We start from the raw sequence: 22,333 nt of genomic DNA, 5'->3' as shown, positions 1-22,333 counted from the left end.
TAAAGATGTTACTCCACTGCTTGGAAGCGGGTCAGGGGGAAGGTGTCTTTTTTCTCTCTCCAAATACCCTCCTCAGTACTTTATTCACCTTAAGTTTGAGGTGTGTAGCTGAAAAGCAATGCCTTTTTTTTTTGTCCCAAGCTGACTGCAAGTCTGGGACCTAACACTGCTATGAAAAGCAGATTTTTAATTTTTCATTAAATAAAGCTTCACTGAAACGTGATGGTTACCTGACAGCGTTGCGGACACACGCTAGAGGAAATGCTTTCAACTAAGTGAAAGATATGAGGTGTGGGGGGGAATTACTAAAGTCATCCCCCCCGCTGCCACAGCCGCCCACCCCCACTCGCTAAACCTTAGAGCCCCGAAGGGCCGTGCTGCTGCCACTTCCTGTTCCCGCAGGTGTTTTACCTGTCTCGGAGATCTGTTCGAGCCGGCCCAGCGGCTGTCAGCCCCGTCAGCCTCTCCGCCTTCAAGCAGGGACAGACCTGCCTGGGAACAGAGGGAGACGTTAATTCATGTCAGGACACACACACGACAACATCTCCTCCCTCGCTAAACACGCTCTTCTTGCGACATCTGACAGAGCAGCCAGGACCAGACGGTCACTGAAGCCTCCTTACCTGCTGCAGCGCAACCATGCCGCCAAGTCGTGGTACCGCACGTTCAGTCCGGTTCACTCTCAGACATTCCTGTTTTCCTGCCGGTCAACTATCGGCTCTCGGCATCTGTCCGACCAACAAGAGCTAGAGCTCTCGGGAGAGTTCGCCAACCCCAGCCTGGCAGAGTACGTTAAAGGAAAGGAGTTCTGGTTACCTCAGGGAAGCCTGCCCGTCAATAAAACAACAGAACTGGAACTGCTGGGTTAAAAAACAGTAAAATAAAATCCACATTTTAACAGGTTACAGGTACAAACCAGTCAACACACAAATTCCAACCAAGTCACAACAGTAAAGGACAGTTTTCTTTTTTTCCTTTTTTTTTTTTTTTTTCCTCCTTTAAGGGGCAGGGGCATGGAAAAAATACAGCACACTAATGAAACAAAATGCAAAAAATACAAAAAAATAGAAAATAGAAAAAATGTATTTACAAGTGATACATTACTATGATCAGAAAGCACAAAGACGATTGCTGCTATAATACATGCACTGGGTCAAGAACGAACTACTAAAAACCTGCAAGGGAGCTGTTTGTAAAAAAAGAAAATTAAAAAAAAAGATAAAAAAAGAAAAAAGACACCCCACCCCCCACCCCTCCCCCCTCAGATGAACAGAGTTGGGTTTGAACTTTTTTCTTCCCTGGTTTGCTACATTGATCAAATCGAATATCCCCTAAAGTCCATGAGTACAATCGGTACGAAGACTACGCTTGTTTTTAAACTGCAGGTTCAGGTGTAGGAGGGGGGAAACAGCAGCTCATTGTAGATCCATATACAAGAAAGCCATAGTAAACTGCTCTACATGCTAAAAATTACAGCAAGCCCCTGTCTACTACATCGCATGATCTTAGCAGGTTTTCCTTTTTATTTATTCATATATATATCTATATGTGTGTATATATATATGTATAAAAATCGTGCCCTTTTTCACTGCAACATGACATCTGGGTGGAAATGTAACTTGTTACAACAAATTTTTATATGTATACTGCAAGAAGTCACTCAATGTCTGTGGATTTAATAAGTAACCTCACACCACAGGAAATATTTAATAAATCAAAAAAACCCAATATCATGACAGAAGACCTTCTGTCTCAGTTCTTTTCAAAACCGAAGTCCAGCAGGAAACTGGTCCCAATGTACAGGAGGGGTTCTCTGAAGAAGCTTCGGTTTGCTTCACCATTTTTTCTTTTAGTGTTCACAAGTTTTTGAACGACTTCAAGCCGTTGTCAAGTCTGTCTCTTCCTCTCTCACAAAGGTAATAGTCTGGTACTAATCCATCCGAGCGAGGAAAAGAGGGAAGTGGCTGCAGCCGCACAACGGGTCCCCAGTTCCACATCTGCAGGGAGATACGGAGTCACGCGGAGCTCCAGGATCTGAGCTGCTTTTTCTTTTCCTCCTTTTACTACAAAGTCCTTTCATACAAGTCCTGTAACTGGTACCCTCCCAGGTACCAGCCAGTCCAGCTTCCGGAGACGACAAAGCCACAAGTTAAAGTGAAAAGGACCAAGGCAGAAGTTCAGATCACTTTCTGTCTGTTCCATCATACTTCCAGGAAACGGGAGCTGCTGGACTTGGAGTGGAAAGGCTCAGACCACATGCGACGTAGATCGCCCTAGGCAGGAAGACAGCAGAAGGACCACCCCCTCAGAGACTTGAAAGCCCATTTAGAACTCGGATTGTAAAATGCACAGATAATTGCAAGCATGTCTTAAAGCAAATCTATTCTGTGCCTGTTTTGCAAATGACAATAAAGACAGTAAAAAATAAATCCTCTCCCTGTCAGGCCAGAACGTCTTATTTTGGGGGCAGATCTACCTAAAATGGGTTTCTGGTGAGAAGGAAATATTTAGGCAGGTGGAAAATTCTGCCCTTTCTGACGCTCTGCCCTGCAGAGTGCTAGATGTGCCTTCCAACCACAGCCTGTAACAGCAAAGGTTACCTTTTAAAATTTTAGTTCAGAACAGGTGACTGGAAAGAGGTAAACACGGATCTGCCCCTCCAGTCTCCATTCAAACTTTGCGTACACGTTCTTTCATGACCAGCTGGGCAAGGACAAATTCATTTATTTAATTAAAACAGCATTTAATACTTCATAATTTGGTTAGCTTATAATGACTGGTACTTTATGTACATAAATTATCTCCTATTTCAGGAACTCGTCTCTAGGCTACTCATCCTCCGAAGAGAAGATTCACCCCAACCGCAGCGGTACCTTGGTTCTGGCCGGGGCTGCTAAGGACACGCACACCCTCACGAGAGCTGCTGCCCACGGCAAGAGCACCAGACCCGCTTCCAGCAGACCCCCGAGCTTCCTGCTGCGGATACGCAATCCTGCCTTACCTTTAAATAGGCCATGGTGAGGAGTGGCAATAAAGTAAACGGTACCAAATAGAGTAGGGCAGGCTGGGCCGCCCGGTGAATACGAGAAGCTACTGTTGCAGTTAATAGACCTGTAAAAGAAGAAAGTGACTCTAAATACCTTGAGGTTGCATATGGATGTTCTAATCGTTTCATCCACAAGCGGCTCCCTTCCCCACCATTTCAAGAGACGGGCTGTGGAAAAGTTGCTTGTCTGTGCTTCGGTCTCCCCAGACAGATTTAAAACAAAACAGTGAAAAACTATTCTGTTTTAATACGAGGCTGTGTTCAGCCACTTGCTCCAGTTTTGAATCTCAAAGACTAGGCTAAGAACAGCTCAACCGAAACACACCAGCAGGCGACGGGGAGGCAGCTGAATGCACCGCGCTGAAGCACTGCTCTGGTGCCGGCAGCTCCGGTGACTGGCAGTCTGAGGGCCCCAGCCTGAGAAACGGGGCTGAGGACGGGCCGTGCACACCACCAGGGATCTGCCTGGACACTGCATTCCCAGAGGGAACGTGGGGGGAAAGCCAGGGCTGGGGTGGGAGGAGGAAGGCTACTGGCAGGAAATGATCTCTCCTTTTCATCCTCAGAAGGGCTGCAGGAAGTCGGGATATGCACACACACGTCCTGACCTTAGAGAAAAAACAGTTTTATGTGAGGGAGGAGAGGGATGGCGACACCAAATTCTGAACAGCACGCCAGTTGTGACGACTGACGATTTTCCGTATGTACTAAAATGTCACAGGATCATACACATTAACAGCAGAATATAAAAAAGCAGGAATTATCAAGATGAATTACCTAGACGTACTCTTGCACGGCATGATCCAGCTAGAAACTCCCACATTTTTCCCATAACCAGGGTATGAGCTACGACACCTTCTATGCTAGTAAAGCAAAGTGTAAAATGTCGCTAACAAAAATACACTGATAATCTCTTTCATCCTCTAAATAAAATACAACAACAACAAATCTTAAGGCGGCGGCTGCAGAAGGGTTTTCTCCCTACACCATGCCAATGAAACCCAGAGAGAGGAGGATTAAAAAAGAACATAACCAAGCGTTCTCTCAAAGCCTCTTTACACTTGCTTTCATCATCTTTTAAACGTACTACAGTAATCCCACTTCTGCTCACTAAGCAGCTATCCATATTAAACTAATTACTCACCTACAAAATATCCAATAAGTGTGCAGTGAAAGTAAGAGACCTTCTGCATACGCCCAGAGATGTTCCCCGGTCCTGGGGCACCACAGGAATCGCTGTTGGCTTGCTTTTTGTAGTTATCGTAACGCAGGACGAAGCAGAGCAGGAGACCTGGCATCACAATGTCTCCGATCCCCAGCATAGAGAAGTGGCTGCCTGTGGAACTAGAGAGCAGCTGAAATTGGGTTGGTGCCCAAGACACGCAGCGACATGCTCCAGGCTCCTCCACTGTGCTTCTGCGCATCATTTTGCACGCCCCTTCTTGCTACCAGCAAACTCTGATGCAGCAGAAGCTAAGCGCTGGCTACTGAAGGTTTTTTTCCTCCGTGACTTCACCACCACCTCAGCTGTGGTAAAGCACACCCATTCTGACAGCAATGGCATGTTGCTCCAAACCAGTTTAGTTCTATCTGTAGTGTTTAAGCTGCTTGTGCTCTTAACCCACTCAGCGAAGCAGATCCATCAGCTTGGTGCTTCAATCTTCTAAGCACTGACAGGAGGCACCAGCTGACCACTTTATCAACCTGTTTGATTGCCATCGACAGACACTGCACCTTCATTCCTGTGCACACAGATCACCTCCAATACAAGGCAATAACTCAATTTATGGACTTCTCAGATCTTTGGCCTCATTCAGACAAAACACATGGAAAACTATAGTCTCCAGACTCCCAAAAAAGAGCAAATTGATAAGCGGATTAAGAACTAGAATTGCCCGTTCTCTTAAATCCAAGATCTTTTCCATGAAAACGAAGCCAAATTAAGTTATCACAAAGTTGACAAAATGAACAATTTTGGTTTTATCACTGCAGACAATCAACTCCTAATCTCTGCAATTTCAGCATCCCAACATCTAAAGACAGAATAGAGTAAATATGCCAACATCACCTCCTGCGCAACGGCTGACGCGCGGGAGCTTACTGCCTAACCAGGACAACGCATCTGGTTCAAAGCCCGAGACGCCAAGGAGCCCCGCAGCAGAGATGTGCAGTAATCCCCCTCCAACGCAGCACTCACCTGGTAAGCCGTCCCTGCTTGGATCCGTTTCTAACTCCCTTCCCAATCACTTGCAATTGTGCAGTAATCAAGACTCTTCAGACATTACAATAAACCTCAGGTCTTTTGCTTTTAACCATGAGGTCACAAACCCTGCAAGAGCAGTCACTGAACTGCAGAACCCACACGTATGTCGAAAAGCGTATCCCGTTCTGAACAGGCCACCTCTTGACCTCATCAGCATCATTTTTGCACACTACGAGTCAGCAAATGCAGTGTCCAGCCCTCACTACTCACTACACAGCTTTTCATCATGAAGAGGGAGCGGCTGAACGGGGAACTAAGCTGATTTTTTCCAACAGAATCAATGCTACTGAAAAGTACAGTAAGGGAAAATTTTTCTTATACAATACAGTAAAAGAACTGCTGATTTTACCTTGGAAATACAAGTTTACCGGGCAGCGACAGACGGGGAACGTCTCTACCCACATTTGGTCCCAGGTGAAGTTTCCGGGATAAAACATCAAGGGGATTATCAGCTGGTTGTGTAGCCACTTTCACCATAACATTGCTGTTAAAGATGTAGGCAGAAAAAAAGACCTGCAGAGCAAGGGAACCACCAGAAATTACAAACTGCAATTATAGAGCAACTCAAAGCTGCATGTATTTTTGCTTTGCTTACTGAAGGAAAAAAAACCGATACTGTCCAACTTTTCCACGTACATATGGTGTATATATGATGACAAAAGGCAAAATATATTTCAAATATTCACACAAAGTTTTTTTCACTATTAATCCTCAAGAACAACTGGAATGTACTTTCTGGTATCACGATACTGATCAACAGATAGAGACCCTTTGGCAAAGGATCTGTCTGGACCACAAGCAGGTAGTCCAGGACTACAGAGGCAGGTAACAGGATACTGAAAATACGGGAGAGCTTGAAAGCAGAGAAGGCGTAAGTGCAGTGCTCGCTCACAAACGGAATGATGCAACACTTGTTTCAAACAGGCTCTTACGCTACAGCTCATCACACTGGGAAACCGACTGGCTGTCAGCGAGCGCTTCCCCGGAGCAGCGCTTGGTGTTACGCCAAGGCAAAACAAAATCCTTTCAGTATTACAAAATATATTCTGTCAGGTTTCTTGTAAAGTGCAGTAGCTTTTATGCCAACACTACCAGCTATAAATCAGCTTGCGTTCCTGTTTTGCACCTTTCACAGCTAATCAGAAGTTGGCACGTGGGCACTGTGCAGGCATGGATAAGGCTTTGCATTTACTTGGAAATGCTTGTTCTGATCTTCAGCCAGGCTTTCCAAATTTGAGGTCCAATTTCTTTTTTTTTAGTAATATACCAAAGTTGAAATATTCTAATCATGTTTCTTCTTTTGTCAACTAATCAGCGAGGAAACAATTCTATATCCTGCTACAGACTTTAACGTCTCAGAATGGAGCAATGAAGCCGTCTTCTGGCTTTGCCAGATTTCATCAACTTCATACTAGTACAATTCCTGTAAAAATGGCCAGAGGCCCATTACAAATCCAAAGGATAAAAACAGTTTTAGCAAAACTAAACAAAACACTTACCCAAAAGACATCATAAATTAGTAACCCAGAGAGTAGCAAGCAGGAAACCTTCAGGCTCGGCAGCCGAACAAAGGCTATCATTGCAACACACAGGCCCATAGCCAGAGCTACAAAATGCAAGCACATAATTAGTACATTAAAAATAGCAAAACAGCAAAAAACCCCTCCAACCCAAAGCCAACACCTCCCCCCCAAAAAACATCCCAAAGAAGCCTCTGTTTGCACCTGTGCAGAACTGCATGCGCTAGATGACTGGCTACTATTTCCAGATAGCGAAATTCCTCTTACCAGAGTTAAGAAAAGTCGAAATACATTCAGTGGCCAGCTGCGAACACGCTCCCATGGAAGCAGAAATCCCTCTGCAGGCACAACTGCCCATTCCACACTACTTCCACTGCCCACCACAAAGGAATGCTTTCATGTCTTGTGTCCTCGAGACACCCTCTCTCCCCCATAAAACACTGACGACCCAGTTAAAAACAGGCAACAGAACAACTCTGAACTCTGCATCCCAAACAAACCTCTACTAGCAAACCTTCTAGTAGTGTGAAAGTAAATACATAAAATAAAGAAAATCCGTGACTCTTAATTCAGAAATAGCACGGTTATGTGACATGTTAGAACATGATATGACAAAAACCCACTCAAACCAATCTTCTGCTTGGGCAAGACTGTAAGACTGCCCGAACATGAACTATGAAATACTATCCTTTAGATATACAGGGATTTCCCAGTAACAAAAATCTATGTGAAAGCCAATTTTCCCCTACCAATGGAGAAAAAAATATGGGCAAGTCTTTTCCTAACCCCTCTCCCAGGGGCGAGTTTTCAGCCAGGTCACCAAGCTGAACAACATGCCGCAGCTCAGATGTTAGTTCTGGTCCAAGGAGAATTTTGTCAGGGTAGAAAACTAAGATGTTACACCAAAAAAACCAACCCAGTCTTCATATTTGTGTGATTTCCTGCTTCTTTAAGCCCAGCCTTAGCTACCAAAGATACTCAACTGACAGTCAAATACATTTAACTGGTTACAAGCAAATCCCTAAAGAGATACTTAAAAAAAATAAAAAAAAAACCTTAAAAAGTAAATCAACTTTCATCTATGACATCAGTATATTTACAAGGAATAACGGAGCCCTGCTGGGACCAGATTACACTTAAGTATGCAGACATTGTAAACACAATGTATTTGTCTCACAGGAGACGGAATTTGTGAAAAGTTATGATCCTAGTTCGACCACCTGAAACCGCAGGGAACATCGATGCCTTAGGTACCTGCCCAGCAGCACAACAGCTTGCCTAAGCCCAAATATACAAGTTAACCTTTGGATTCTCAAGCTACAGTGATGCAACTGTGAAACTACCTTACGCGTGGATTTCACCGGAAAGATGTGGAGTTCTTCCATCAAAACACGAAGGAAACGTTTCCATACAGATTCAGTGGAGAAAAGTGCCACCAAGCCCCTGCCCAGGGGCTGCATCCCAGCACCGACCCTCCCCAACCCCCCATCTTGGGCAAACCGACAAGCCGAGCACAATACTACGCGTCCAGGCTGCCGGTTTTAACAAAGTCATGGGATTTCTCAGATTAAAATGTACCCTAAACCACGCTGCACAACTGTAACTAGCTATCAACTGTAAGCAAATTATTGAGGTTTAAAGAATTTGACAGAGCAAAGCAGGGAGAAAAAGAACTGCGTTCAGTAATTCGACACAGCCTTTAGTTACACGCTTCCTCTGGCAGAAGAGCAAATACGAGGGAACAGTCTGTCTTAAATCAAAGGCATTTCTATAAAGCCAATGTTAATAATAGCTCAAGCAAGCCTATACTTAGGAGAGGATTTCCAGGTTATAATTAACTAGAAGTGGAAATACTTTAACCAGCGTGAAGTTTTGTCTGTTCTTCACACACTCTATTTCTCTGTCACTGAAACGAACACAGGCACACACGCGAGATGCTCTCATCAAACGAAGCAAATAGAGGGTAGAAAAGGAGATGGAAAAAAGTCCTTTAGACAACAGTGAAAGACATGCTAATAATTACACAGTTTTGCAACTGCTTTAAGAATTATTGGTAAATTTAAAAAACAGAAGGTAAGCACGAATGCCTGAGAGCAAGTACAAGTAACATAGGCCAAAGTGCAGTCAAACCACCACCAGCTTCTCTAGATGGAGGCCAGCTTCCTTCTCAGTGAGAAAGTCCAGAAATCATCCCAGAAACAGTGTCATCCACATCCATGGTGGTGTTGACAAGCACCCACATCATGGGTGGTGTTGACAAGCTATGTAAGGCAGATGTCCACTGAAATGTACTCCAGATCATTCAAAAAAATCCAAAACCAAAACGGAAGTAAGGAGGGAAGGGAGGGAAGGGAGGGCCACACAAATGGTATCTCTGGGTTGGAAGTGCTGGGCAGCGGGTTCATGGAACTGAATAAGAGCTAACTGAAAGAGTTAACCTTCAATCAACAGAACTAATTAACTCTGCAGTCCCTGCAAGCACACTCCTTGCGGAATAAGGACATTCTGAGGATGACGAATATTCTCGCCTGTGCGATTAGACTCTCCGGATACAGCGGATTGCTGAGCTTTCCTGCACCAGTGCGTCCAGAAGAGACGGAACCACCGAGACGCTGGTGGTGTGGCGTCTGGTTCACAGAGCATGATGCACACTGGCAAGGCTTAACCTTCTCCCACAGGCCACCAGCTGACCTCTGAAAGAAACAGGTACTACAGTTTTGATCTAATGAAGTGTTCCGACATGCTCCTACAAAACTCTCGGAGTATTCTCAAGAGTGGGAATGAGAAGACATGAAGAAGCCTCTGCCCAGCTGCCGCAGCAGTTCAGGTCTGCAGCAGCTCCCGGATTATCGGTGACCGTCCAGCTCGCTCTGTAGCTATAGATAGACACTGCATACATCTATAGCATTCCCGCTTTACATCTCCGGCTATGTCCACTACTTAGGAAAGCTTTTAGCCAGGCTTTACCAGGGGACAGTGACCATCCTTGATGATTCTGTCATCAAACAATCCACTCGGAGAAATAAGCATGTCAAGACCTACAAACGTACATCATCACATGCCAGAACATCCCCTGGAGACAGTATCTGCTCATTCTATCCCGTAAAATGTCCCTGGCTTCAGAAGCAGTTCAACCAGCTACTGCGCAGACAGGGGAATTGCAGTATTTGAGCAATGAAGACTGTTCTGGCAGGAACTGCCACATCTCGAGTTTATAAGGACTGGAAACTACCATGAAATTTTTTCCCCTCCTTTTCACTCAGCTCTAAAGTCAAAATACTCTCTCACAGAGAGAGAATCAACTGCACAACAAACCACACACACAAAAATCGAGGCGTGCTGTTAAGAACAAACGCCTGCCCCACTTCTCCCCCAGCAGCCGGCCCAGGCGATGTGAAGCACGTTCACATCAGCTTCATTCTCTGCTGACAGCAAAACAGAAGATCATCCCTGGGCGAGCGACGAGGAGGAGTCAGATCACAGCACACCCAGCAGCTGGCAGAACGATGAGCAAGTGCTCCACTTGCATATATTACTGAGCAGTACTTCTTGCCCACATTTCCCTCCAAGCGAGATTAATTGGCATCTCAAGTATTCAGCTACAGAGGAGCAAAGGGTAAAAGCAGAGACGATGTGACCTCTCTTGCAGCAGTACAGTATGAGGAACAAAACTGCAGAGCCCGTTTCCCTGACAAAGGCCAATAAACGCTGTCCCCCGTTCAATGTCACTGACAAACGTTGATTTAATTGGATTTGAACAAGTGACAGGAGGCTTACTTATATAGTACAAGCTCTCTTAATACAAACACATAAACCACATGAAAAACTCCAAAGCTAGACAGTATCAACACAATTCAGTAAACCATAAACAACCACCAACAGAAATAAAACCTAAAACCCACTCTGCACCAGTAGTTCAGTACTCTGCAGATTAATTACCCCAAAGCCCGCTATTTCAGACCAAAGTGCTCACAAAAATAGCTATTTTTAAGTAGATGCTCTGCTGGTATCTCAGTGCAGACAAGCCTTTTCAGATTTTGTCAGAATCCACACCTGACACTCCATTTAGCTTTTTAGCTACTGCAGATCAAAAAAAAAAATCACCCTTGATTTCATGGTGGGTTACTCTGCTTAAAACAAACCAAGCTTTATCTGCATTTTTTCCTTTGGTCTCTGGGTACCTGAAGACGTACTGCCTAACAGAACAGGTGGAACTTCTACAGCCACAAAAAGCACGAATGAGACGTAACACCTATGTACAAAAGAAACAGTCAAGGTGCCGCGACAGGTTTCCATGCTAAGGACTTTCTGCTGCTGCCATCTCATTTAGGAGGAGCTGGAAAGCTGATGGAATGTATGTTTTCTGTTGCAACAAACAATTTCAAGAGCAGGTAATATTGCCTCAGCTATTTTTCCTCAAGCAATCACAACCTCAGGGTGCCATTTCGCCAGAGATCCTAAGCCAATCTAGCTGCCTGACACTGCTGAGAAGCGGAGGTCCTGCTCCTGGCTCCCTTCACACCTCTCCTACCATATCCACTCCATCCTCTCAGATCCCATCATGCTGCCACTTACCTTTTGCCAAATTTAGCACATACCTGACTGCACAATAATCCAATTCATCTCACTGCAGCAACAGAAAAATAGCCTGGCAAAAAAATAGTATGCTGCCATTCTAGCGAGCTGAATCAGTTTACCATCTGATTAAACGAGTGCCAGAGCTAGCACAAGAGATTTGGAAGGCAGGAGGGGAGGAGGAAAGCTCCTTTTTGGAACACTAAGCTGCAAATTCAGTTCAGCCATCATGGGGGGGGGGGGGGGGGGGGAAATCACACCTTCAAGCCAGCTGGATGCCTGCCAGCTTCACCCATCTCACCATCCTAACTGGCAAGCATCAAAGAGATCAAAGACAACCAGCTACTGTGAACCATCTCACAGCAAATTATTTGACCATCTGAACCAAAAAAACAACAAGATGCATGGGAAAAATTAACCAGATTGTTAAAATCAAGTTATGATTCATAAACAACCACTGTCTCCACACATCCTTCACTAAAACAGGTGATTCACCCTACACCACGCAGGTGCAGAATATCTGTCAGGAGTGTTCTGGCCCTTCCTTGGAAGCTTTTACAAACCAGAAAAACAGGCGTCCCAAACACTAGCCTGGCACATTCCTGACCACGGTTGTTTTCAGGGAGTCCACCACACAATAACACAACTCAGCAAGCCATTAACATTAGCAGATTTCACCAATCATCACCAGGTGAGTGGACGTGTCAGAACAGGCACAGACCAGTAGTAAAACCCCTTAATTCACATACTCACCATCCATAAGGAGCCAGTGGCCAGTTAGGACCCAGATGAGGACGAGCATCACAGAGAGAGAAAATGAGAGCAACTCAGCAGCAGTGAAACGCCCGCAGCAGCCAAAGGAAATCCTAGGAACAACATATAAACATTAGCTAGAAGGCTTTATGTTTCCATTTAAAGAACAGAAAATGGGCACTGTTGCAACGAGGCTCAACTGCTGATGAAAGATGCCAAGAGCAACTGGAGGGAAGTTCCGTTGCCACAAATAGGTACCAAAACGGCAACAAAATAATAGCTTTCCTCACCTTCAAACAACGTGTATAAAGCCTGAACCAGAGAGACGGAAAAAACCCTGAAAATCCTGGCACCTCTCTTGAAACTGTTACCATGCATGCTATTTCCTGGTGTTGGCCAAGACAGTGTTTTTTGCAACACGAACCCCAGTCACAGGATAACAAAAAAAAAAAAAAAAAAAGTTCATGACATTAACAACTGCAACCAGTGTAACTACAGTCCCTGAAAGAGTCAGCATTAAAATCCATAGCTCAATGTTAACAAACATTAAAATCCAATACCAGATCCCACACTCTGGAATCTCAGCCGAAATAAGCCAAACTTCTTAAAAAAATACTGTTGTTGGGAAGTCAAGTCCCTGCAATGGTACCGCCTCTCCCAGGCTGGCAAGCACGGGTGACCTACAGAAATTGTGCTTCCTAGTTTCAAATTGGAAATATGGTGTCTGCACTAAAAATATGCACAAACATCAGCCCTGAAGACCTGAGGTTCACGCTCGTAACCAAAGGCTCCATTAAAGAATTCTCATTAAAAGAAATAATTACTACAGGAAGAGGAGCAAAAGATTATTCGAATCCTTACTTGTTTTGAGGTGAACAAGGCCTCGTTAAGTACTGGCACATCGGGAGCAGAAGGAAAGCGAAAGCTATTGTCGCAAGGACTAGAAAGAGAAGAAAAAGTAATATTAGTGCATTCAGACCCCATTTCTACAGTACACAAACAAGCTTCTCCAGTTGGAAAAAGCTCTTACAACAATGTCCTACTATCATGTGCTGCCGTATTATTAAAGCAAGAGCAGCTAAAGGCCCCAAGGTTTTCTGCAGAACTTCTATTGTTAGTACGCTTTCAGGCTTCAGTCAAAATAAAGAGCTCTCAAAGGAACGCAACGCCCCATCCCCAAACCTTCAAAAAACAAAAAGGAAAACAAGTCTTACAGCTATTCCTGATCATGTCAGCAAGAAAAACAGTCTTCAAATATTCTGAGAGTCAAAAAAGTGAAAGAACTTACTACAAACCGGTTGCGAAATGCTTTTAAAAATCTTCCACGTATGACAGACTAAGTCTGCAGAATAAAGGGTTCTGCCGCTTTTTAACTCGATCGCTTCATTCCCCCCCATCTCATTCAAAACCTTTATTCATTACCAACCCATGGTACAACTTAAAACAAGTTACATCCAGTAGCTGGTGACTTAAAATTGTTAAAATAAAGTGCTTTAAGTTTCTGAAAACAGGACGATAAAAATACATTAAGTATCCAAACAGACTATTCCCCTAAATGTTTTCTTTTTTAAGAAGCACACTTCTCCCACCCACGTATTTGTAAAAATGTTTAGTAACTGCTGGTATTTACAATCATTTTTCCTCCCCCCCCCCCCTTTTTTTTTTTTTAATAACACTGAATTTGCACTAAGGAGTGTTTAAAAGGCTGCAGAGTGAGGGCGTGGAGACACAGACATGTCAGCAGCACGCATCCAAAACGGCTGTAGCAAGAACAGACTGAAATGGTCGACATTTTCTGCTTGCTGCAAATCAGATCTTTGTGCTGTTCTCTACTCCTTAAAAAGCTGGGGTGGTTGTTGGTTCTTAAAAGAGGTTGATTTGTTTTTTTTCTCTTCTCAAGTGAAGATGATGGGAAGGAAGCAAACATTCTCTTTAGTACACAGGTTAAGCCAGCTGGAGAAAAGAAACTGGTCTGGTCAAACCACACCATTCTGCTCCTCAATTCTGTCCCTTCCAGTAGGAGGAAGATTTTGTTGTTTTTTTTAAAATCAATTCATTTAAAAAAATCTTAAAAAGTGTCTGCATGCAAACAGCACCATGGAAACTCACAGTTCTATCAATATTTCAGACAGGAGGGAAAAAAGCAGAATGAGTAGGAAAAGAATGAAGAGTGGGGTGACTGTGCACAGGCTGAACTGGGACCCTTTTCAGAGGTGCCTGGCAGAACCCGTGCCCCTGCTGCCCCACGGGCCTCGCTGCCCGCCCTGCTCCCCAGCCCGGCTCCACCACAGCAGGACCAACCCTTCCGTCAGCAGGACCAACCCTTCCGTGCCCAGCCCCACTTTCTTTGCCGTTGGAATTTCTCCTCGCCCTTCCTCCCCTCCAGCCCCACCTCCTCTCAGCAGGGAACCCAGCACCTCCTGCCCGGGTACCCCCACCCCAAAGCTGGGCTCCTTCAGAGAGGACAAGGATGAAACTGTCCTCGCGCTAACACGCAGTGCCCATGAGTACCCACTCTCACTCTCGTTCCTGACTGCCCAGGCTTCCAGTCACCGGTTTTCTCTTCCCTCTAGTCTCAATACTGATTATTCAATTGGCAATCCCTTGGCTTAACTCCCTTCTGCAGGCAACGCGCCAGCTCTTCAGCTCTGCCCTCTGCTCAGCAGCTGGTCCCGGCCCTGGGCTGTCTGCTGCACCCCCCCTTGCTCCTGACTCTTCCCGAAGGGCAGATCTCTGCAGGAGTAAGGTTTAAGAAACCAGACATCAGCTGTAATTGAGAAGTTCCCCCACAGCAGCCTCTCAAATCCGCAAAAAGAGGATGTAAAACAGCCTTGCGTGAGCTCCAGGGGACGGAGGGGCCACGGGCCAGCGCTCCCAAGCTCCCAGCTCCAGCAGGCTCCCATCCTGCTGCACAGCCTCTCACGAAGCTCTGCGGTTTAGAGGTTCTAGGTCCAAAGTCCCTGGTGCTTAATGACACCCTTTGACGCCAGACCGAGGAGAAGCAAAAAAATATCTTAAACCCAGGTTGAAGAATAAGGCTACCCGAGTGCACTAACCCAGACAGACTCAATCCTCTTAAAGCTGCAACAAGCCCCAGCTGGCACAGTATCATCTAATTACACACCACAAATGTTACAAATAAAGTTACAAATGTCAAGGTCATTCTGGAAATAAATGGACCAATAAGCCTGACAAATTAAAATTTGTCTTTTGTCACACACCTTCCCTTATAATATCTTATATATATGTGTGTATATATATTCCCCTAATACCTAGAATATAGTAGAATTTATCTGAAGTAATAACTGGTTTTTAATAGGAAAGAACCTCTGTGTCACAGGTCAAAGTTGTAACAGCTGTATTCAACAGACCTCTGCGGGACTGTGCCTCCAGAATCCCAGGCAGGAGGCTCAAGCCTCATGTCAAGAGCAGATTTGGATTTCACCCATCAGCATCAGCCCTGTTTAAGAGGCTGCATAGCTCACGATGCATAAAATTAAATTAAGAAATCAAGAGGATGCATAGCTCAGGAGTTAAATCATGAGGGAAAAGCTGTGTTGCATATATACAAAATAGGAGAGGATGAGAGGTATTTAGGGGTTTAAAAATCTTCACAGACTCAGTATGTGGACTGAGGAGTATAATTCTTCAAAGCTGCTGCAAATTTGGAGCAGTAGGAAGAATCTTGCTACCCTGAGCACCAGCTGCTCTCCTGAAAAACTGCAAAAAGATCAAAAGGCCAAAACTTTCAAAAAATCAAAGCCCTGGTATTTACTTAAATGACAAAATGTAAATAATCATGAACAGGATCAGAGGACTTGCAATTTACTTGCAGAGAACCATTTCATTTTCATTCTAATTTCAAGAAGTAAGAAAGAATAACATTCAAAATCCTAGTAAGACCAGAAGTACCCCTGAAACAAAGATAAACTGCGTAACAGCAAAACCTAAAATTAAACTAGGAAAAGAAGTCTCTGGATAGGATCTCCAACGTTATGCTATGATCCTGTGAAGTACCTGAATTACGAAATACCATGTACAGTTATGAGCACTGATTTATAAACAAGTGAACTTTACGTGAAGTAATACATTCAGCATCTTTCAGAACTCTGGCAATTTATAGTTCAGTAGGTTTACCAAATCTCTAAGAGGAAAAATACTTCTCAAATAATACTCGTCACTTTATTAATAGCTACAGAGACATGAAAATACAACCGTGAAACCTGATTTTTATTAATGTACCATGACATGCATTATAATTCTTATCAGCAATATTTAATTATATCAATGCTTTCTGTTCTATTCCAATTTTAACAAAGAGAAGAAAATTCAGTCACCTGCTGTGCATATTGTAAAGACAACTTGAACTGAATCAAAGAAGAAGAACATAACTAGGAGAGACACAGACGCTCCGATCGGCAGGAACAACGCCTGGGTAGAATCAATGGTTTGAATACCTGCAGAAGAAAGTAAGTGACATTTAACTTGGGCTATTTCTTACCACACATATTGACAGCCTGTCCTCACCAACACAATGGAGGACTGTGACAACACATTCCATTTCAGTGCTGGTGCACCAGATGTTTACTCTGAGATCCTCATGCACCATCATAACCAAGCACAGAAGCCTGTGCCAAAACACTCCAGCTGAACTGTGCAGCCGCAGTGCCTGGGTGTTTACAGCAACAGCCCTGCTTTGCAGTACCCAAGATCTGAAAGCTGAAAGAAGATGCATGATTTTTTGTTGTGCCACAGATAGAATGAAAAACGAAATTTAAAAAAAAAATTATTAGGGATTAGGACTCCTACAGCAATTATGTATTTGTTTCATTTTACACTGAGCAACATAAATGTGTTGAACAGAGCGTACAGAAGTTTTCCTGAACCTCTCAGCACGAGGTGAAGAGCCTGGCCAACAGCAGAGGTGCAGACAGCGTCAGGCTGACCGAGCTCCTGCACAGGGTACCACGGCTTCAAATTCCACCTGGGTGAAGGCCACCATGCACTTAAACTGTATCACTGATTGCAATCACCAGATAACATCAAGCCTAACAACAAAGCACAGTTGTCAAAAAACACTGAAGTCATTTACCTGCTTACGAAACTACCAACTAGGTTCAAGGTAGTGCTATAACCATCATTTATGCTACAAACCAACAAAAATTCATGCCCACACTGTATAGCTGGAAGCAAATTTAAACAGTGAAGTGATACTGAAGTATTTTATTCTGATCATTTCCCCCACCTGAACCATGCAGTGTGACTACTAGGGATATTAATAATGGGACAGGACATTTTTTACTACATTTTACCACAACTTTTAGAATTACTAACAAAATTGAGAAAATGAGGCTTTGAAAAGCTCACCTATCCCCGCAAATTCTAATACTTAACCAGTCTCTCCTGTAGCTGTATTTACATGGAGGGGGGCCATGCAGAAGCTGTAAGTAGCAACCCAATCAAAAATACAAGACATACTTATACTTGTAGAGCATTAAAATAACAGGTAACAGCTGAAGTAGTCACTTGATAAGAAGTATCCAAAATGTCTTTAAAGAAAAACTAACACAAGACTCAGACCTAGGTGAGATCTAAAACAAGCTTAACACCTCTGTGTTATCCCACAATAATTAGACACTGCTGCGTGAAGCAGGGTTTTACCAGTCCCGGATTTTAAGGATAAGCTTTTAGCTTATCAAGCAGAATACCTGTGCATATGTATGCACGCACGTATACACAGACATACACATACAAGTGCATTTTTTGTGTGTCTGGGAATGTGCCTATTTTATTTTTTTCCTGTGGAAGGGTGGCAAGTTGGCTAAATAACAGGTTACCAACACAACTCGTAAGTTCCCAACATATCTGAGTATGTCAAAAAACCTCCAACACGTGAAATACACTCACTACAGCTTAGCATCCATCATAAGTATTTAACCACTTTCATAAAAGAAAAGCTAAACAATGAGCAGGGAAGCCATGACACTTGCACCGTATGGTCATTTATTAGTTCAGGTCACGGATGTATTATTTTTAAATATAAGTAGCACAATAACTTTAAAAATAAAAAGCAGAACTCAGTCACTCGGGATTTCTATGTTACTGAGGTCTGGTACAAAAGGGTAAAGTACAGTGCAGACAGTTCAGTGATGGCAGTGCGAAGACACAGAAATTCCTGTGTTCTAATCTGTGACTTAGATTTAGTTCCTTCTGCTTTGAGAAGAAGTGTTTATTCACATGCCCTTCAACTTCCCCAGGGAAAAAAACAAACAAAACTAAACCCCAGAAATGACATACGACAAACCACCTTGGCATATGAGAATTAGTGCCTGCAGTGTTCACTTCTGACCACTTTGACAGCTAATCCCCTTAATGTGCTTATTCCCCAGCCCCAGAATGTCTTCTCTTACTTCCCAGATGCCAAAAACCTCAACTGTTCATTGCTGAATCACCAAGCACAGCAACCTCTTTGCTCTGTGTTGTCAACAGAAGTAGTGCTCTGACAACCATGTAAATTCCAATAATTTACATTTAAAAAAGAAAAAGGGCAAAAAAAAGCAAAAGACACATACAACATGATGTATGTTATTAATTTTATAATTTTTAAGCTTTATTTCTTACTTTAAACAAAGCAACCTTAGCATTCAGGGGTTTGTGCACAGGGCTGCTCACATCTCTTACTCCTGTATTCTAAACTTGCTGCAACTATTCATTCTAGAGCCTATTCTCAGAATATACCTCAGGTTAAACTCAGGTGTGAATTTACAGCACCTTGTGTCCAATGCATTCCACTCGAACAGTTCACATACATATTTTTACCTGCAAAACAGTGCATCGCAAATGGCCAAGCTGTCTGAAATCCATTTATAGATTACGGAGGGGACAACCACCACGTAGGTGGTGACATGTTAATCCCCACTCTGAACAGACTGTGTGTAGACACATATCTTGTTGTAAATTATAAATGAGTTGCCCAAAGCCACATGAACTCTACACTCCAGATTCTCTATCGATAAAGCTGAATCGTCCTTATGGACTTGCTGGCATACCATGAGATCTCTCACTGCTTACGGGCTGGCTAATACACCACAGTGACCAACTCCAGACAAAAAGAAATTACACTCCCTTCTCATAACTGTGTGGTGGTTTTTTTAAAAGTAAGTCAGTTTCCATTCGCAGTAAAACCAAACAAATTGTGCAAGCATGCAATTTCTATGCATTATGGAAATGTTACATTGATGCTTTAAATTTAGCTTCCACGGTCGTGAGCTAGACAGCAGTATTAGTGCACAGCAAGCTGGGAAGTGCCAAGACAAACCAGTTCCATTACAGCAGGTGAATCTACAGCCCACGGAGCCGAAACACACAGATGGATGAACCAAAAGAAGGTGCAGCGGACTGAAATGATGAAAGAAAGATAAGGAGTAAAGCTAACCCTTACTGTTATTGGTGCTGTTGCCATTAAAAGACCCGGCTGTGCTGTTATTGTCTTTCTCTTTGTCTTGATTCTCAAAGTCCATGTTAAGAGACCTGCAGGAAACAAAGCAAACTTAACAGACAAGTTTCAAACTCCTCTTTAGGCTCATCGGCTACGGTCTCATTACCATTCTACCACAGCACCCTCTCCCTGAAAAAGGCCTTTAATGCTGGTTATTAGGTAAAACACCACATATATCGGAAAATTAAAAAATAAAAAAAGCTTAGAGTTACAGATGAGGCACCAAATCACACAGGTTCTAATAGGGAAACTCGTCACCGCAGCGTCTGAACTGTAAGTGTTAACAACAACCCGCAACAAAGATACTTATCTGCATTGCTGGGAACTGTAGAACATGATGGAAATGCAATAAACATTTCAATTCTCTGACAAATTTGAACTCTTTCTACGTTCTCATTTTGATCCTTTTCATTCAAATTTACCTAGTAGGTTTCATTTCTAAAACAATGTGATTTCCCTCCTCTAAATCTATGAATGATGACCAGAACTAGCCTATAAGTACTTGTCTGCCGAATGTAAGCTCTTACTTCACTGAAAAAGTTTCAGCACAGCCTAGAAAGTACCCATACGTATATTTTACATACACACAGAACAGATGATTAGAGGAAGCTCTGAATAAATAGTACAAATTGATATAAATTGGTTACAAATTGATATAAATTGGTTACTCCATAAGAGTTGACAACGTTCCCCTATGTACCCAGCTCAGCTGTAATTGATTCATCTTTTCATTTGGATGTACAGGCTTCAAAAGAGTTCTAAAATAACACAGTATTCTACCCTTTTTGCGACAGTACCTCCCTTTGATGTAACTTCTAAATTGTACTCTAACAAATGTTGGTGTAACTTCCCGAAATGTGAGAATTTCATGTAACGGCTATTTTGGTCACCAATCGTTTCTATTGTTATATTCTACGTTGTTTTTAACAAAAGTACTAGCAATCAAGTTCACCATGAAATGCAGCACATGTAGGACTATAGTGTGAAGACAGGTGTGGTTGTTACGGGTTCACATGGCAAGGGTTTGGTAGCGGGGGGCTACAGGGGTGGCTTCTGTGAGAAGCTGCGAGAAGCTTCCCCCATGGCTGATAAAGCCAGTGCCAGCTGGCTCCAAGACGGACCCGCCGCTGGCCAAGGCCAAGCCAGTCAGGGACAGTGGTAGCGCCTCTGTGAGAACGTATTTAAGAAGGGGAAAAAAACTGCAGTGAGACAGCAGCTGAGATAGAGGAGTGAGACAATGTGAGAGAAACAACTCTGCAGAAACCAAGGTCAGTGCAGAAGGAGGGGGAGGAGGTCCTCAAGAAGCTGGAGCAGAGAGCCTTCCCTTGCAGCTCATGATGAAGACCATGGTGGGGCAGGTTGTTCCCCTGCAGCCCATGGAGGTCCACAGTGGAGCAGATCTCCACCTGCAGCCTGTGGAAGGGACCCCACACCAGAGCAGTGGGATGCCTGAAGGAGGCTGTGACCCCGTGGGGAGCCCGCGCTGGAGCAGGCTCCTGCCAGGACCTGCGGCCCTGTGGAGAGAGGAGCCCAGGGCGGAGAAGGTTTGCTGGCCGGGCTTGTGACCCCGTGGGGACCCACGCTGGAGCAGCCTGTTCCTGAAGGACGGCACCCTGTGGGAGGGACCCACGCTGGGGCAGTTTGTGAAGAGCTGCAGCCTGTGGGAAGGACTCCCGTTGGAGAAGTTTGTGCAGAACTCTCTCCTGTGAGAGGGACCTCACGCTGGAACAGGGGCAGAGTGCAAGGAGTCCTCCTCCTGAGGAGGGAGGAGTGGCAGAGACGTGTGATGAACTGACCATAACCCCCATTCCCCATCCCCTGCACTGCTCACGGGGAGAAGGGACAGAAACGGGAGGGAAATTGAGCCCGGGAAGCAGGGAGGGGTGGGGGGAAGGTGTTTTATTTCTCATTATCCTACTCTGATTGGATTGGTGACAAATTAAACTCCCTTTTCTCCCCAAGTTCAGTCTGGTTTGTCTGTGACAGCAATTGGTGAGTGATCTCTCCCTGTCCTATCGACCCTCGAGCCTTTCATCGTATTTCCTCTCCCCTGTCCAGCGGAGGAGGGGGAGGGACAGATTGGTTTTGGTGGGCACCTGGTATTTATCCAGGCCTAACCAAAACAGTGGTGTATTAAAGAAAGAGCGGCTGAGCAGTTTCACTGTGCAAAACAAAAACAAGAGAAAGGCTCTGCCAGTGTAAAACTGGTTCATTTCTTCTGCTTCTGTTACACAAGCGCTCCCAAACAGTGTTATGAAATTAAAGCAGCTTTTGGGCACAGGCAAAATATGAGGAAGCTTCGACCTCAGACAGACAGTACTTCTACACAGATTATAGATCATCAACTAAAGAGTTATCAAAAATACAAAGAGGCAATGGAGAACACTAACATTCTAACAAATTAATCTGTTCTTCTTAGCTTGTTCCTCTAAAGATCCCTCTGCTCTGCGTCTTGTTTGGGGTGCCTTTATCCTTCATTCACTCTTCCTTTTTCCCCATTAATGCACCATAGGCTTATAATTTTCCTCTCAAGCCACAAAAACCCAAGAGGAGGCTGACAACCCTCCAGGACTTCATCCAAGATTCAGCCAAACAAGATAATTCTTTCCCCAGCGCAGCGTTTCATTCCTCTCTGAATTAGCGCAGCTCACCAAGAACTTCACACCATCCTTCTCCCG

The 22,333-nt window shown here is 44.0% G+C and overlaps 1 protein-coding gene across 1 annotated transcript in view; it reads right to left on the bottom strand.

Annotated features, from left to right (window-relative positions):
* Positions 1–1,065: 1,065 nt before the first annotated feature.
* The window catches only part of SPPL3 (signal peptide peptidase like 3), a 60,721-nt gene continuing 39,453 nt past the window's right edge, over positions 1,066–22,333 (bottom strand). Inside the window, exons 3-11 of the mRNA XM_075434793.1 lie at positions 19,599–19,687; positions 16,495–16,614; positions 13,019–13,097; positions 12,158–12,270; positions 6,809–6,915; positions 5,659–5,822; positions 4,191–4,390; positions 3,002–3,111; positions 1,066–2,273 (exon numbers count right to left, since the gene is read on the bottom strand). Coding sequence (XP_075290908.1) covers positions 2,202–2,273; positions 3,002–3,111; positions 4,191–4,390; positions 5,659–5,822; positions 6,809–6,915; positions 12,158–12,270; positions 13,019–13,097; positions 16,495–16,614; positions 19,599–19,687 — 1,054 coding nt within the window. The 3' untranslated portion in view covers positions 1,066–2,201. The remainder of the gene's footprint in view (positions 2,274–3,001; positions 3,112–4,190; positions 4,391–5,658; positions 5,823–6,808; positions 6,916–12,157; positions 12,271–13,018; positions 13,098–16,494; positions 16,615–19,598; positions 19,688–22,333) is intronic.

Source organism: Opisthocomus hoazin, chromosome 13 (assembly GCF_030867145.1).
Source record: "Opisthocomus hoazin isolate bOpiHoa1 chromosome 13, bOpiHoa1.hap1, whole genome shotgun sequence".
Lineage (NCBI taxonomy): Eukaryota > Metazoa > Chordata > Aves > Opisthocomiformes > Opisthocomidae > Opisthocomus > Opisthocomus hoazin.
The sequence above is the reverse complement of the archived record's forward strand: the minus strand, read 5'-3'. Positions and strand labels throughout refer to the sequence as shown.